At 43.6% G+C, this 16,217-nt stretch overlaps 1 protein-coding gene across 1 annotated transcript in view; it reads left to right on the top strand.

Moving 5' to 3' along the window:
- LOC144945014 (protein argonaute-1) overlaps positions 1–3,602 on the top strand; it is a 31,304-nt gene extending 27,702 nt beyond the window's left edge. The window contains exons 17-19 of the mRNA XM_078873179.1: positions 407–508; positions 1,235–1,434; positions 1,917–3,602. Of these exons, the coding sequence (XP_078729305.1) occupies positions 407–508; positions 1,235–1,434; positions 1,917–2,025 (411 nt within the window). The 3' untranslated portion in view covers positions 2,026–3,602. The remainder of the gene's footprint in view (positions 1–406; positions 509–1,234; positions 1,435–1,916) is intronic.
- Positions 3,603–16,217: the final 12,615 nt, after the last annotated feature.

Genomic DNA, 16,217 nt, shown 5'->3' with positions numbered 1-16,217 from the left:
TTAGGCAATGTTCCGGCACACTCTGTCATCGCTGTACCACATTGCCATAATTCCTCATCGTAATGGTGTTACCGGCGATGACTGTCAGTGAGAATTACCCTAAAATGCCCAAAGTGTGGCATGGCCTTTAGATGTCAGGGCAGTTCAGTTGATATTCTAGTTTTACATTTGCGCAGAAACCTGTGGTTTAAGTGGATTTTCAAGTGTAGTTACAGTCATTATGATTACGGGTGCTATGCATTACACAAAGCACAGTGTGGCGTAGAATATAACTTTTCACACTAGTGTGTAAACGCACATTATTGTGGCATGGTTTTACATGAATTCATATTTCAAGTTATTGTTGTTTCGTCTGCATTGTCTTGTATTTCCTGCATTTGGCGTGCTACAATATTCCTCCCCCCAGATCGGGAAGAGCGGTAACATTCCGGCAGGAACGACGGTCGACACGAAAATCACGCACCCCAGCGAGTTTGACTTCTACCTGTGCAGCCACGCGGGGATCCAGGTGAGTGGCGCCCACTGCCTGAACTGCTCTAGCGAGCGGCCGATTGTTTCAGGTGAACCCTATTGAGTGACGCTTGTATTGTCACCCTGAGAATGATCTGCATTTTCAGAGCTATGATTATAATCGCACCTCCAATTAGCACGGTTGGCGACATACAGCGTGAAAGAAGTTCAACATACATACTTGTTGACTCGTGTGTTGATGGCGATGTCTCGCCTTCAATCCCTCAACTTGGTGGTACCTAGCACACTCGTCAACAACACTACCTTAAAAGAAAAAAGAAAATAATATATATAATAAGTGACGTTTCAGACAATGGCCCTTCATAGCACATGCTAACTGCTACTACTGCTCCCCAAAGACAAAGATCCCCCGTATAACCTTAACAGACGTGTGCGCCAAGTGCTGTTAGCAAGAACTTATAAAGGCCGGCACAACACGAGAGGGTGGGTAGCCAGTACTATGCCGGGCCGCCTTTGTCTGCCCAGTGATGTTTACGCACCACACCAGTTTCTCATGTAAGACTGAGTTGACCTAAGGGAGGCCCAGGACCAGTCCAATGTTTGTTACTTGTGTTGGCGGTGAGTGGGAATCGATCTCTGGTTTCTGGGTCCGTAGCACAGTGCACTAACCGCTATGCTCCTGTTATGCAAACACCCGCTAATATACACACCAACTTCCTCGCACACACACCGACTAACTCGCGCACTGCCTCGCCCTCCACAGGGCACAAGCCGCCCCTCCCACTACCACGTGCTGTGGGACGACAACCGCTTCTCTGCGGACGAGCTGCAGGTGCTCACCTACCAGCTGTGTCACACGTACGTGCGCTGCACGCGCTCCGTCTCCATCCCCGCGCCAGCCTACTACGCCCGCCTCGTCGCCTTCCGCGCGCGATACCACCTGGTGGACAAGGAGCATGACAGGTGGGTGGGGGAGGGCCGAGTGGCCTCATCGAGGTCACTCAGCTCCTGTGTATGTGTGTGCGTGCATCCCATACTGGTAAAAGGTTTATGAGTCTTTGTGTATGTGTATAGAATTTCACAAAGCCTCTAAAGTTAAGTCGGGAATCTGTATGTCTGTCTGTGTTGCGACTCTTCAATCTCAGCATAGTGATGATTGAAAGGTCGTAGTAAATTGACAGCTGTTTGGTTGAACCTTATAGGAGTATAAATACTTGGGAATAGCACAACTTGAATGATTGTTACTAAGCCAAATGTGTCTGTGAATTAAATAATTGTAAATCGGCCAGCAAATTACACATCACAGTTTAGCAGCATACACTGTGGCTGCCACGCCACACCGGCACATAACGCCGTACCCACACTCCCTCGCTGGCCACCCCTGCCCTACTTGCGCGGAATGAATTGTGAGAAACTCCCTCGTCCTTTTTGTCCTCCCCACGCAGCGCCGAGGGGAGCCACGTGTCCGGCGCGAGCAACGGGCGTGACGCGCAGGCGCTGGCCAAGGCTGTGCAGGTTCACGTGGACACTCTGAGGACCATGTACTTCGCCTGAAGGCCGGCGGGGCGGGGCGGAGCGCCCGGAGCGAGCCGGGCCCCCGCCACCCGCAAGTATCGCTCGCTCGCCACCGACGCCCCCCAGCACTCGCGCCTGCGGTGGCCGGCACCCTCAACCTCTCGTCCGTCCGCCCATTCGCTCGTTCGCTCGGTGGCACGTTCCCTCCCAGAGGTCGTGTCCCGCAGTGTGGTGGGAGGGGGCGGTGGTCTGAGCACGAGTGCCAACCCGCTTGCCTCCTGTGCTCGCCCCGAAGTGCGCCATTTACTTGGGGAATTACTCAGTGCTTTCTCATGGATGAGCGGCAGGGGGCGGGTTGAGGGGCGGGGAGGGTGTGTAGTGGCAGCAAACAATTCTCACTATGGAGACCGTGCGCGCTCACCCCCCGAGAATCGCCGCATACGAAATGCAAGATCTTTTTATTGCGTTAATCGACGATTGCAAAGTTTGTGTGACATTGATTATAAACTAACAGCGGCAATGGTGTTACATTTGCAGAACTGTATCCATTGAAGTTTTTTGGACGAATTGTTTGATGTCAAGCATGGCTTAATACTGTTTAAGAATCTGAAATTAGAATAGCAATGTAACATTTATTTTTGATGTTCAAAAAAAACCTAAACAGAATTTTTTCAAATATCATCTCTATAGTGAGGATTGATCTAAAAATGTTTTATTGTTCCACAAATTTCCACCCGGTTATTATTATTCTTTTTTTCTTCCCATTGCCATTCGTTGTGGCCACTGACTGATCAAAAAAAAATCAGATTCTTCTAAGAGAGAGCGATTTGCTTCACCGTTCCACAAGCATCGGTTAATCGATAACCGGAACGATAATGTAGGCACTCCTTGTTTTTACACCAGTGCTTCTCTGTCTCTCGGCAGAGAGTGTTTGTTACCCTGCGGTTAGATTGGCTTCTGCCAACCAATGGGGCAGCTCGCATGGAATCCATTATCGCGAACCGGAGAGTTGTATAGAACGGCAGCTTGGTTTAGATTCCTACCTGGACCAGGCTGCGGTCTTTTGGGCCAACAAACATCATGGGGAAAATACGGATATAAAGCAATCTTCATTGGTCCAGGTTAACGGATCATTTGCTGGTGAAACCAGGTGTAGAGATGGCAATGCTTCGTGTATGTGTGTTGAAATTCTTTCGCATCGTACATAGCCAATCGTGCTAATCGGAGGTGCCAGGAAGGACAACAAGCGAAACATAAAAGCAGTCCAAAAGAAATGAGTTTTCAATTTAGATTTAAAGGGCGTAGCTCCAGTGGCTTCCGAATATCGGAAGAAAGAGCGTTCCAGACGACCGCAGAAGCGCATCTGAAAGCTTGCGATGCGGTGACCGTCTTTGTTCGATGGTTAGCCAAAATCCGCTGCTACGAGGATGGCCGCGGTTTTTCGTGATGGGTTATGCTCCTTGACAAGCATATAGGTACTTCCTGGTATTTGTCAACAGTGGGGCATCGATTGGTCCGAAGATTGTGAGCAGCGGGGTCTGTGTTGTCGGTGTTGCACTTAGTTTAATGCATGTTCCAGGTGGCCGAGGCTCATGTTTGGAGGCACTGAGGTGAACAGGGGGGGTGGGGGGGCATTTGCGATTCGTTCATGACGGGCGTGATTGGCAATGGGACTTTAGGGACTGTGGCCAAATCCAGAGTTTTCCGTGAATTTGTTTTAGATGGGAAAAAAATCAACAAAAAATGCAAACACAACAACGAGTAACAAAGTAGTTTGTACAATGTTATTTAGTGTTAGGGATATTTAAACAAAAATGGCTTGGTCATAGCTGTTAAAGGTGCTGAAACTAAGGAAATCGAGGGTAGTGTAATTGAACAAAGTACTTTTCCTTCCCAATGAAAACACTTTTATTGTAAGATATATAACTTTTAAATGACACGAATGCTGTAAGTCTACAGGCACGTTTTAGTAATGTTGAGTCATTGAACGAGGTACTAGTTTTGTATTGAATGGTCTTTTTTATCGGTGTTTGTAATGTGAACGAGTAGCTTGGTGGGGTTTCCATGTCACTACAGTTCAACGCTCAGAATAACAGGTGCCCCAACATTACCTATCATTAAATAGAGCACTTGTACACTTCAGTTTTATGAATATTCACCGACATATTTTTTCTGCCTCTTAAAAGAAAAAAAACTGTAGGAAAAATATTTAGGTGATAAGGTTTTTTTAATCACTGGGCTACTTGTTCTTGAGAAGGCATCATTCTGCTTGGGGACAGATTTGTCACTCTTGCATACAGGTTTTTGTATTTTAATACGCCGCCAGGTTTATCATGAGCTACTGGAAAGTACAGCACTAAAGTTGTTGCAGCATCTACGTACGCCGTGAACATGTGGTTTTGCCATTGTGGAGCGAAATCCGCACCACGGTCCATTTCAAATTACTGCCGGACACACACGGGCTGTGATGTGGGTGCACATTAACGACTGGGCATTATTCTGGGGAAATTGTATTTAATTTTTTTCTTTCTAAATTTGACCCCACTTTAAAATGTACAAAATCCCAAAAATTTGCTCCAAACAAATCTGATGTTTTATTACTAAACATGAAAGTGGAAGACATGCCGAATGCTATGCACTTAAAACAAACCCTGGAACACAACACCAGGCTTGTCTGAAAGCCAGGCTCGTAAAAGTAATGTTCGTTGATAACATTTCGAGCTGAAAATGAGCTGGGATTGTACTTTGACGAGGTCAAGGCTCCAGGCTGAGCGCACTGTTTTCCTAAAAACGGTCGCAATATGAGAGTCCTTATGAGCCTCATCGTAAGAATCCTTCACGATGACGCTCATCGTAAGATCGTCATCGCCGCGTGCAGCTTCTCGCGCGTTTATGCCGGTGTCTGGGTGCATCCGCCGCGGGCTTCTCATCCTGGGGAGCTCTTCCACACGTGACTGGCGACAGCGCTCGTTAGAATTTGCATGCTGGGTCTTAAAATGGCAATCTGCAAGAACGAGCACATTAACGTGTTTTTTTTAATCAGATTTTTGCTATGGCCTCAAACTGGTAAACATTTAAATTGGACGATGGGCGTCTTGCTAGGTGTGAGGAAAGAAAGTGTGTCGAGTCCCGTCTGGGGGTTCATTCATGTCTGGATGGTTTTCAGAAAGCAGAGGGGTATGCTGTTGCGTCGGAGTGACTGGCTGTGTCTGGGAGTGGTGCGTTTTGGCGGCTCGCGTCTCCACGTGGCTGTATGCTCGAGCCTTGAGTCCTTTGTGTGCACGTGCATTTACAACCGCATTGCCTAGTCCCGGTCAGGTTCGTTTGAAGCATAAACTGGCTGCGACTGGGGCCCAGGTCGACGGCAGTTGAATAAAAATGTAAAGGGAGAAACGCGGAGTTATATTTTATCTTATCAAATGTTAACATAGTGCTTTACCGGCATCGCTGAGATCTGGATTTCAATTTTGGGAAATCATCTATGAATAAATTAGGTGATTAATTGCAACAAGTTTATTGTTTCGGCCTGGTCACAATGATAGCACAAACTCAGATGAGTTTTTTTGTTGTTGCTTAATTTGGCCGAATACAGATTTTCACATTTGGTTAGATTAACATGTTATAAGCACTCTTTCCAAGGCATGTAAATAGTTGTGCCCCTAAATGTTGTTGAAGAGGTCCACTGTAGTGACTTCAGAATTAGTTACGTGATGTCATCTTCCGAGGCTGCTCTTTAACATGGCGCTGCACTGTTAGCCCCGCGGGTATTCCCGATGAAAATCATCTTCGCGTAATCGGGTGAGCTCTGTAATTACGAGATAAATAAGTCGCACATTACACCACACATCCAGTTGGTTGCACTTGTACAAGTCTTTGGCGCACCTTTTAAGAGGAGGCAAACGTTTGGTGAGGTTCGGGGCATCCTATCAACAATCTGTGTACACAATCACCGCCATCAGGAGTATTGAGGAAAGATGTGAACATGACACTTTATTGAAGGATGCAATTGACAATATTTACACTCGTAAACATACTCTTTACATCTGGGATGAAATGGAAATGGAACAACTGGTGTTGCATAACTAAATCGACAGTGCTCATGTCAGAGTTTTTATTCCTGTATAACCCAGAGCCGGTTAGCACTGTCATGTCACCATTTGCCAAATAATTTGTGATTTCCAATTGAAAGTGAACAGCCAATTGAATTCTCAGAAATGCACTCGTATTCTCTTTTAAACCTACCGTTCCTAAGTCCTGCCAGCTTTGGCAAAGTCCAATTTTTTTTTAAAATAACCACAATAATGCTTGTTTTATTTCCCCAAACGTCAATGCACTTATTCATGTTACCACAAGCACGCAAAGGTGGAAGTTTGCTTCAGAATAATACAAATGCTCACCATTTGTTGTGAGTTTCTTCTCAAGGAGCTGCCCACAAAGGCGTTTTGGCTACTCTTGTTATGCACTTAAGTTGTCAGGAAATGTGTTCAATCTTTGTCTGTTACAGGTAGAGGCTAATTCATTAAAAAAAACATGCTCTCATTAATAACAAGTGTCACTGAGTTACATGTCTCGTTTCCAGGAGGTTACTACATTGGGTTGTTTGAGAAATTTAATTTTAACATAAATTGATTTGAATTGAACCTTGACATTTTACGTGTTTAAATGTGTATGTTATTGATATGAAATTTCACAATTCCACTGGGAACGTCTGCCATGAAATATTGTACACTTAAAAACAAAACAAGGGCAAGGGTCACAGTGGTGCAGTGGATATGGCTGTCTTTGCCCCCCCCCCCTGTTGGAGGGTCTGTAGTAATCCATGGGTGGGCTCGACACAGGAGGCATGCAACGATTTACCCTCAACAAGTGACTCTATGAACTGTCGCCAATATTCCGAGGTCAGGATTTGATCAAATAATCTGTGCTTGTCGCGTTTTCACCCTCGTTAGTATTTTCTCAATTGCACATTTGTGTCCGCACCATGAAGCCTGGATATAACATCAGAAACAAATTTGCATTCATTGCAAATCATCTGTTCTGCCAATCACGGGTTCAGTGCATGTATCATGAGTGTAAGAAAATGTTTAATCGATGCATCATTATATTCCTACTGCACTGGGGTTCTTGATGGCTAGGGTTATGGTTAGGGGCCCTGCAACAACTACCATTAACCCTTCACCCCCCCCCCCCCACTCACAACCATTCGAGACCCATCCCAGGGAACCAACAAACCAACTGGATTTAATGCCTTACCATGGAACTGCTCCTGAGGGCCGTATCGTAAGAGTCCCGTACTGGAACGCACTTGGTCAACGGTCGGTCACGTTTACATGTTTTCGCTCGTGCCATTCCCCCAGCTGGCGGCGGGCACGTTTGCGTCGAGGTGGTAAATCTGTGAGCTCTGAACGGAACGGCCGTGGAGTGGCGTGGAATGACTCGGGGGCCCGTCTGCATGGTCATTCGTTCACACATGCCTTTTTGCTAACTCTGCAATAGCTTATCACGGACGGGTGTCCCCTTCCTTGGCTTCGGCCTGCGTGGGGCAGTACCCATTGAGACCATCCCAGGGCAGGATGGGGTCACTCTTGAGCCAGTAGGGGAAATTCCGCATTCCCATTGCGGTCTCGAGGCATGTAACGATTTTACCTTTGTGGTTAGACGAATTGTCAGGATATGGAGTCGCGATTTAAATTTAACATGGTGTTAACACCTCCAAGTGGCTGTGCAGGGTTCCCGTGAAAACCCAGTTGCATACAACTTGTACAAATAAAAGAAAAAGTGGTTTGTGTTTACACGCACGATTCAATGCATACGTTGCGAGCTTAAGAATCTTATTTAAATCGATGAATTGATGCGTCGTTAACGTGCCTGGCAGCCATCGTTATCTCAGCAGGACTGCGACTGTAAAACTTCTTATCTCAATTACAGTGTCAGGAGTTGGTACGTGTTTTTAACCAAACCTGGTTTAATGATGAACATTATGGTGATGGAGCGGAGTCGACCATGAATGGGATCCAGACTTATTTTCTCAATTACAGTACTGGAAGCCTTCCTGCGCAATGAACCACGTTAAATGCGAACTTAATGAGATCTATAAAAAAAATTATATATATTTTACAAATACTTTAATAAGGCATGATACTTTTATAGAAGCACCCGGTATGACATTACATGGGCAGATGTATAATGGTGTGTTTATCAGCTCTTGACATTCTTATTGTCTGCTTATTAAAAATACTTTTTCTTGAATTACGATAAAAATATTATTCAAAAGGAATTTTTTTTTTATAATGACCATTGAAATTATATAACACTCTTCGGTAGTATTATCTGCAGTTGTTCTAGTGATTGAGAATGTGTTAAATGAACAATGTATTCAATTGTATACAATAATACTTTTAAACAAACATGAAGGTATTCATACTCTTAGTTTTTTCGGCAAAGTCACGTAGGTAAAAAATGAAATTAAAATTAATAAAAATAAAATCAAAAAAATCACGACGTTTCGGAGGCAACACAAGTCTCCGTCATCAGGTGACGGAGACTTGTGTTGCCTCCGAAACGTCGTGATTTTTATTATTTAATTTTTTATTAATTTTAATTTCATTTTTTACCTGCGTGACTTTACCGAAAAAACTAAGAGTATGAATACTTGCAGTCACGAAAGCTTCAAATTTAGAAACATGCAAGTCTTCATTTTAAGTCATTAATTACACTAAACTGAATCGGGGGGAGGGGGGGGGAAATATCCTTGACAGAAAATGTTAAATTACATTTTGGCAACGTCCAGCAAAAGCAAACAGTCTAGCTTGGTTTTGTAGAGCGACAAAGTAGTTGTGATGTTTACACGAATGGTGCTCGTTTAAAGTGTAACATTTGAAGAGGGATGTGAATTGAATGTGGTGTTTGTTGCTATTGCAGTCAAGTGTTGAACCCCGCGCGTCATTGATCCTGGAGTTGTCGCAGAGCTTCAGTGATTTACTGAGTGCAGTTGTAAGACAAAGTCCAACTGCATTGACTGAAAAAAACAAAAACAGGTTTTACCCTTTCTGGCAATAAAACCGGTGTTAAGATGGTCAAACACCAAATAGAAACCTTTCGCAAAGGAATCAAGTCTGCATTAACGACACGTGTTTGTGGTGAACATGCAAACAAATATGCTCTGATAATATATGCAGTCTTTGAAACTGATTGGCCTACCCCAGAGGGGACAGCCGTTTGTCTCACCAGTGTCAGACCAGAGAACGCTGAAACAGCACAAAGACAATGGTTAATGCAGGCTTGATTCCTTGCAAAAAGTATCCATTTGGTGTTGGAACATCTTAACACATTTTGATTTAAAGCTTTCGTGACTGCAGGGATTCATATTCTTGGTTCTTTCGGTAAAGTCACGTAGAAGGGAAATAATAGATTAATATTTTTTATTATTTTATTATTTCCCTTCTTCGTGACTTTCCTGACAGAACCAAGAATATTAATATCTTAACACATGTTTTATTGCTAGAAAGGCTAAAACCTATTCTTATTTTTTCATACAGTATTTTGATACTGGCAAAAAAAGGGTCCCATTTCGATTTGACTGAGTCCGCTTGGATTGTTGCTGTAGTCAACAGTACGTAATAATTTAAATGTATAGAGCGCCCTTAAATGATAATTTTCAGGGCGCTATGCATGGCAAGGAGGAAAATAGTTAACAACAACCAAGTAAAGAAGAAGTGAGAAAGTCAATTGAAAATAACTAAAGAGAGAAAGTAAGTTTATACAGATCATTTTTTTTTGAGATTTGAAGATTTTTGTAGGGTTCGTGGTGAAAGCAGCATGTTAAAACCACCAGCGCTGCCAATGTGATCTCAGTTTAAGTGACCCTTATTTAATACGTTAGAGTCCTCATCCCGTCCGATGTCGAGCCATCGTCTTATCAACACAGAACCTGCGTCTAATTTGATGCACAATTCTTATATTACTTAACATGGAACCATTTTCTCATATGATACAAATGCCAAGTTTCATGATAACCAACCCCTGATTCTTACAATGTATCAGCTCAATCGTGTAATATAGAACCCCGATCCAGTCAGATAGAGATTCCCTGTCTTGTCTGAAAGGGAAACATCTTGATCAATGGATACAGAACCCTCATCTCATCCAAAGCAAACTCTCAACTAACACAGAACTAGTAACGACCCATTCAATACACAATCCATATCTCATTCGATACATAACCTTTATCTCATGAGTTTGGCTCTTAGGTTGCTTGGTAGGCTAATTATAATCAACTACATGATCATTAAATATCATCGGCAGCCAAACCCTGAAATGCGTATCTAAAATATGTAAATTCTACCACTCAATAATTCGACATTGACAACAAAACGACTGAAGGCAAATCTGCCTCAGTCTTTAGCTGTAGCCGTAATTTATATTCTGAAACCGTTTTGTTATTAAGTGTGCCGAATGTGCTTCTCGTTCTTGGAGGCATAAGTGGTGGTTTAAAGGAGTAGTCGCTATGTGTTGAGTTCTTTTTTGAGACCGACGCTTTTATGTGAAGGGTTCAGCTGCAGCTTTGGATGGGTTTGCAGCACCAAGGGCATTTCACTCCCACGTCTCAGGTCCAACCGGTTTGGACTCACGAATTGTGTCACGTTATTTGGATCGCAGTTCAATTCAAGAATTATTATTCGTTTTCTGTCTCGTCTTCATAGTCTCCTGTATTGTGTGTCGCTTGATCGGTCTTATTTGTACAGCTTTGTTTGCACCATGAACCTAAATGAATTGATTCTCACGCTACTATTCGATACGTCCATCATGAGTGTAACATTCAACCTTGATTGATGAATTGATGTATAGTTACCTGCCCAACAAATAACACTTTACCTAGGACAAGCTCAGTATCAAGGCTCGTTTTCAGAAGGGTCCAGGATCAGTCAATGAGATTTTTGGCAAATTTTTATTTAAGTATTGAAATTTAGCATGGAAGGAAACTGGGGTGCCCACAAATGAAATAAACCCTCTCATACGATGGGATAACACTCAGATTTGTCAGTGACATTCTTACTCTACTGCCCCCCCAACCCCCACCACTACAGGCACCGTGTCACTGTCACTGCACGTGGGTCTCACGCACGTAATCATGGCGCGATCCACAAACCCCCCTTTGAATTTGCTGGATCACAGCGACACGTCAACGCCGTTACTTTGCGAGAGAGATTGCGCGCACGTAAACCTCTCTCACAGCTTCACGAAATGCCGGCTCTCGTGGCTCCCCTTTTTTGAGCTGCGCCTTTCTGCGTATCCGTGGTTTGGGTCAAACGTTAACACTGAGCGAGGCGGCAGCGTGTGTGCACGCAATTACTGTTTTTTCGGCCTCGTAGACTGTTAATCATTTTTACGCATCTTAAATCATTCGTCGTTATTGTTGTTATTCCGTCAGAAGTGCTATTTTAGACGTTGCACTTTTGTCAGTGAATTCGCGGGGGGCGGGGTGGGGGGGGGCACAGCGTTTGTCTTGTTCCTCTCGCCCCCGTCGGAGGCGACGTTTTTTTGCGTAAGCGGTCGCAGTGTCGTTCATGGACGAGCTCGGCCTTGTCCAGTCGACCCGAACAGGCAGGCTTCACCTTATAATCATGGAGTAGAGAGCCACTCTAGTACACGGTGGGGGGGGGGGAGTCTTAGAAAACTATATCTTTTATTAAGAGCTCATTAAATATGATGGTCAGAGAGCCTAAAACAAGCCAATATTGTACCTACTGTGTATCTGCAATTTCAGGGCTTATCTATGATTAAGTAAGTGTATGTAAATGTATTATTATAATAATGTGTAGTATTTTCTTTTCCCCATTTTGTAAGACATTATCCAAGCTGGTTGATAGTTCAACAACCGATTATTTTATTTATGTTTCACCGGCATGTTGATCGAATGAGAGCCACTGTTGTGCAAAATGTAAAATTAAAAGCGGGATGACAAGGGAGAGCCTTGGTGCCTCCCCCCACGTCAAATAACACACAATATAAAACACTTTCAACAATCCATTCTTCAGCCTGTTTGAAAACTAACCACTGGATAGATAGATTCATTTGTTTCTGTTAACTCTTTTATAGTGTGGTCAATATCTAGTCATCATACCCTATCATTCTCGTAGGTGTCAATGCAAACATGACTTCTTGTAAAAAAGGTGTCAGTTTTGTTGCCAGATAAAAGGGTAAAAAATCAATTATCATATTTTGCTACTGGCAAAGGAGGTTCCAATGGTGTTTAGAAAAGTCTATGGCCTGGCGCGTGTAACCTTTGTTAAGTTGTTATCTGTACGGTCCTCTTGCAGTTCAGTGTCGAGAAGAACTCCTGAAACCACTTGTTCACAGTACACATGTCATTGTCGCCAGAGAACCACTTTTCTTGTCGGTGTTTATTTTTTTACAATGGATCCATGGGTAGATCACTGGGAGCCAGGCATGGGAAGTTTGGGATTTTACTTTCCAGAATTGTTTGGATATTTTCTCGTTTATTTTTCCCCGAGGAGTCTCTGTACCTTATTTCACATTTTTTTCAGAGGACGCAAACAAACATAATTTTTTATTTATTTTAAAATTGCAGAGTTCTGCTGTTACTCTGAAATGTAGAATTTATTTTTAAAACGAGAGCTGAACTTTCCATTCACCCTTGGTTGCTTCACAACTTCTTTCTATATCGGGCTGAACACATTTGCTCAGCCCCCGGATAAATTTACGCTGTAAAAATTCACGTTTAGTTTTAAAGCAGTTTGAATAAGATTTAAGTTGGGTGAATCGTCCCCGAAACTGAAGTGTCGCTATGCCTTGGCTCGTTTAAAATCATGGCTTCCTCCTATCTTTCATTTGTTTTTTTCACAGTTTATTTTTAGTTGACCACCAATTTAGTGCTACCTTTTCAGGCAGTCGAATAAAAGGTTGCTTTGGTGATTCATCCGTGTTCCACGCAGGAGATGCGATTAAATTAATTGTAGATTTGTTATTCCATGTAGTTAAAATTTCTCCCATTTAATATTTTCCTCCTTTCCTGCTTCACGGAATATTTCGCTTATAAATAATTTTCTCACTGTAAGGCTAATCATTTACCTGCTCATATATATTATTCTCTGCAGTTTGTTTTCTAAAGGTCAGTTGTTTTAAGAAACACAATCCAATAAGTTATAAAAACCGACAATTCGGTAAACACGGCACAGTAATGTACAATTAACCGAAAACCTAGGTGATTGTGCACACCGTAAAAAAATATCACGTCAAGGATGACCCGTTAAATATTGAGCAAGTTTTGAATTGGCAATTGGTGGCATGTGACACTGGCAATGCACATGGATCCCTGAAATACGAGCACCAAACATCTTGTTCCTCGGCAACTCGCAGCCAATTGAGCGTCATTCATCATCTCAGCAGCTCGGTTAATCCGTGATGCAGCGATCGCTGCGAGCGCCGCCGCCACACAGGATCTAAGCAGCAACAAAAAACAACTTCTCTGGATTCCTGTCTTAAATCGCCTTCTCGACGTGTGCTGCGTTTAACGAAACAAAGTAACATGTTGGTGCGTTCCTGAAATAACTTCCGAACGCGTGACGTCCGCAGTTTGTCGAGCTGTGTGTGATGTATGTGCTCTGTGTTCTGTTGAGTTTGAGCAGGGAAACGGACTATGCAGTAATTCATTTGTTGAAACGGTGGTGGGCAATGAGCCGTGGACTAGCAGTGGCTGCGCCGTCGTTGTGGTGACACTGTCGCTATGACCACGCGAGCCGCGCGCTACCGCTGGGCATGTAATGATTCGGGCCCCCCCCGTCCACCCGTGTGTCGATGAATCGTCGCCAAATGGAGGGTCACCGTTTTGTCTCGCTTGTCCCGGCCTCATTGGCAAATTGTCCGTTTCGTGTGCGCCGCCTCGTCCGCCGAGTATATTGTTTGTTTTGTGACCCTGAAATGTGTTGTTGCATATAATTTTCACGAGTTAAAGGGAATCGATACTGGCACACACGATTCCGTACATGTATCACGTGCCAATTTTATTTGGTGAATTGGTGTTTTATTACATGCAGGGGTGTCTGCTGTTTGCCTCGGGCTCGCCACACTAAGAATGAACATTTTCACAACCACTCAATTCTGAGGCACCTAAACACAGACGTAACGCAAAAAACAAACGCCTCTCATCTTGTAACTACACACTGCGACTGCCCAATATGCCTTGAGGCTTCCCGAATGAGATAAAATACTTTAAATTTCCTGGAAGGCATGATGTTATGAGAAGACTTGACCTTTGAATGCTCTTTTCCTCGTTTAATAAAAAAAAATCACATTTTAAAATTCTTTGTCACTCCACTGCTGAATAATATGGCCTCACAACACCGTGTCGGCGTGAGGATTGTTGGACTAATATCGGTTCGGCTATCGGTGCGAGTGAATGACGATCGTTTTAGTAGTTGAATGGGCTCCATACATTCTCTATACAGGATTTAGCGAGTTGAGGCATTGAATGATAAAAGCATATGTGCATTAAACACCTGATCTGAGTGTTGTAATGCACTATATACATTGACTTATAAGATCGGTGTTCTTTTTCCTGTCCATCTTTCATTTACTTTGCTGTTCAGGTACGTAGGTTTTAGTGATTAAACGTGGAACTTGAGTGCGCCCTCATGCAAGTTAATCGCGGGTTGCAAGCAATGTAGCATGCGGTGGTTTTCAACCTGGTCGCATTCTCCACGTGACAACTGCTCCCCATTGATTAATAATTCATTGAAACACTCCACCCGCCCTCAGCCATTTGATGAATGGTGACAATTCGGTGTTACGGATCAGATTTAAGACGCGAGTTTTTCAAGTCAATAATAATTCCCCGTTTCGCACTTACTCGTTTGTTCTCTCGCGTTCCGTCTCATTTGTACCGCCCTTGTTTTGTCCACCGTTTGTTCCGTCTCGTACCCTCTCACCTTTTTTGCGCCTTCTTGTTTGTACGGTCTGTCTCGTTTACTCCGGTTTCCTAAATATAGGTGTACGCTTTGCATAATTCGTATATATAATTGATGACTCTCACATGTACGATGCAAAGCATGCATGCCTTAATCGGTTCACATTTTCCAATTGATTTGCTCCAATCGTTACATGCCTCGTTGAGTAGACTTGTTGCCTGCCACTCGCGTTGAACAATTGCAGTCGAGTCGACAGGGAACCCTGAAGGCAAATGCACAAAGGTCTTGTTTGCAGTCCAGGATATGGGACCTCGGGCTTCTGTGTTTTTATGACAATATTGAAACGTTTGGCGGAACGCGTTTGGAACGGCCCGTTGGTATGTACATGTGATTTTTATAGAAAGTAAAGAAAAGTCTATACATATACACTTTCTGACAAGCTCACGCAAATTGCCTGAAGTCGTTAAATGTGATAGCCGGGGCGAGGGGGGAGTGAAGATATGTTTTCTTTTTATAAAAACACCGATTTTAATGATTGAAAAAAAATATTATAATGGACAAAAATTTGATACTTTCAATGTAATTTTTGCAAATGTGCGTTTGAACCGTGTATTTATTTGTTGTGGGGTCGGGCGCTTCATCATCGTCGGCTGTGTGATTTGTAGCAAATGAGGAACGAAGGCAGAACGGTCTTGCTTTTCCCCGTGACGCTACCGTCCGTTGGCCTCTGCTCTGCCCCCGTGACAGTATCATCACGCGGAGAGCAACTCTTCCTCCCTGTCGGGTCAGACCTTCCAGAAACCCATTGCCCAGTATCGTTCAAAGAAGGCAAACAAAACTCGAGTACGTAACTGTGTGTGGACTGAATGCAAATACAGGAATCCCCCGCTAAAAGTTGCTGCATTATGCGTTGTCTCGCATATACCTTTCTGATTAATTGGGGAACGTATCCTCATAAATGTAATGTTTTACGCTTGTTAAAACTAGGAATGCACGTGGTGAAAACGGACTTTCGTGATGTAATACCATAACTGTACGCACATAGCGCGTACCACCGAAAATCTCTCCGCCAGGTGGTGGGGGGGGATTTTCTGCCACGTGGCAGAGGCAAACTGGACTTGGCGATGTGGAGGAGTTGCTTGAGTCCCATGGTGAGGACCTGTCTAACGAGTATCTGACGCAGCTGGAACAACAACAACAACATTGAGGAATAGACCGATGAAATGATGCCACCGCCATGAATATTAAATTCTAAATTATCCGAGCCTTTTATTCATTGCGGATAAACAATTTACGTATTCGGAG

Source organism: Lampetra fluviatilis, chromosome 2 (genome assembly GCF_964198595.1).
Source record: "Lampetra fluviatilis chromosome 2, kcLamFluv1.1, whole genome shotgun sequence".
In the NCBI taxonomy this organism is placed as follows: Eukaryota; Metazoa; Chordata; class Hyperoartia; order Petromyzontiformes; family Petromyzontidae; genus Lampetra; species Lampetra fluviatilis.
Note: the sequence above shows the minus strand (reverse complement) of the source record. Positions and strands in the feature narration are given on the sequence as shown.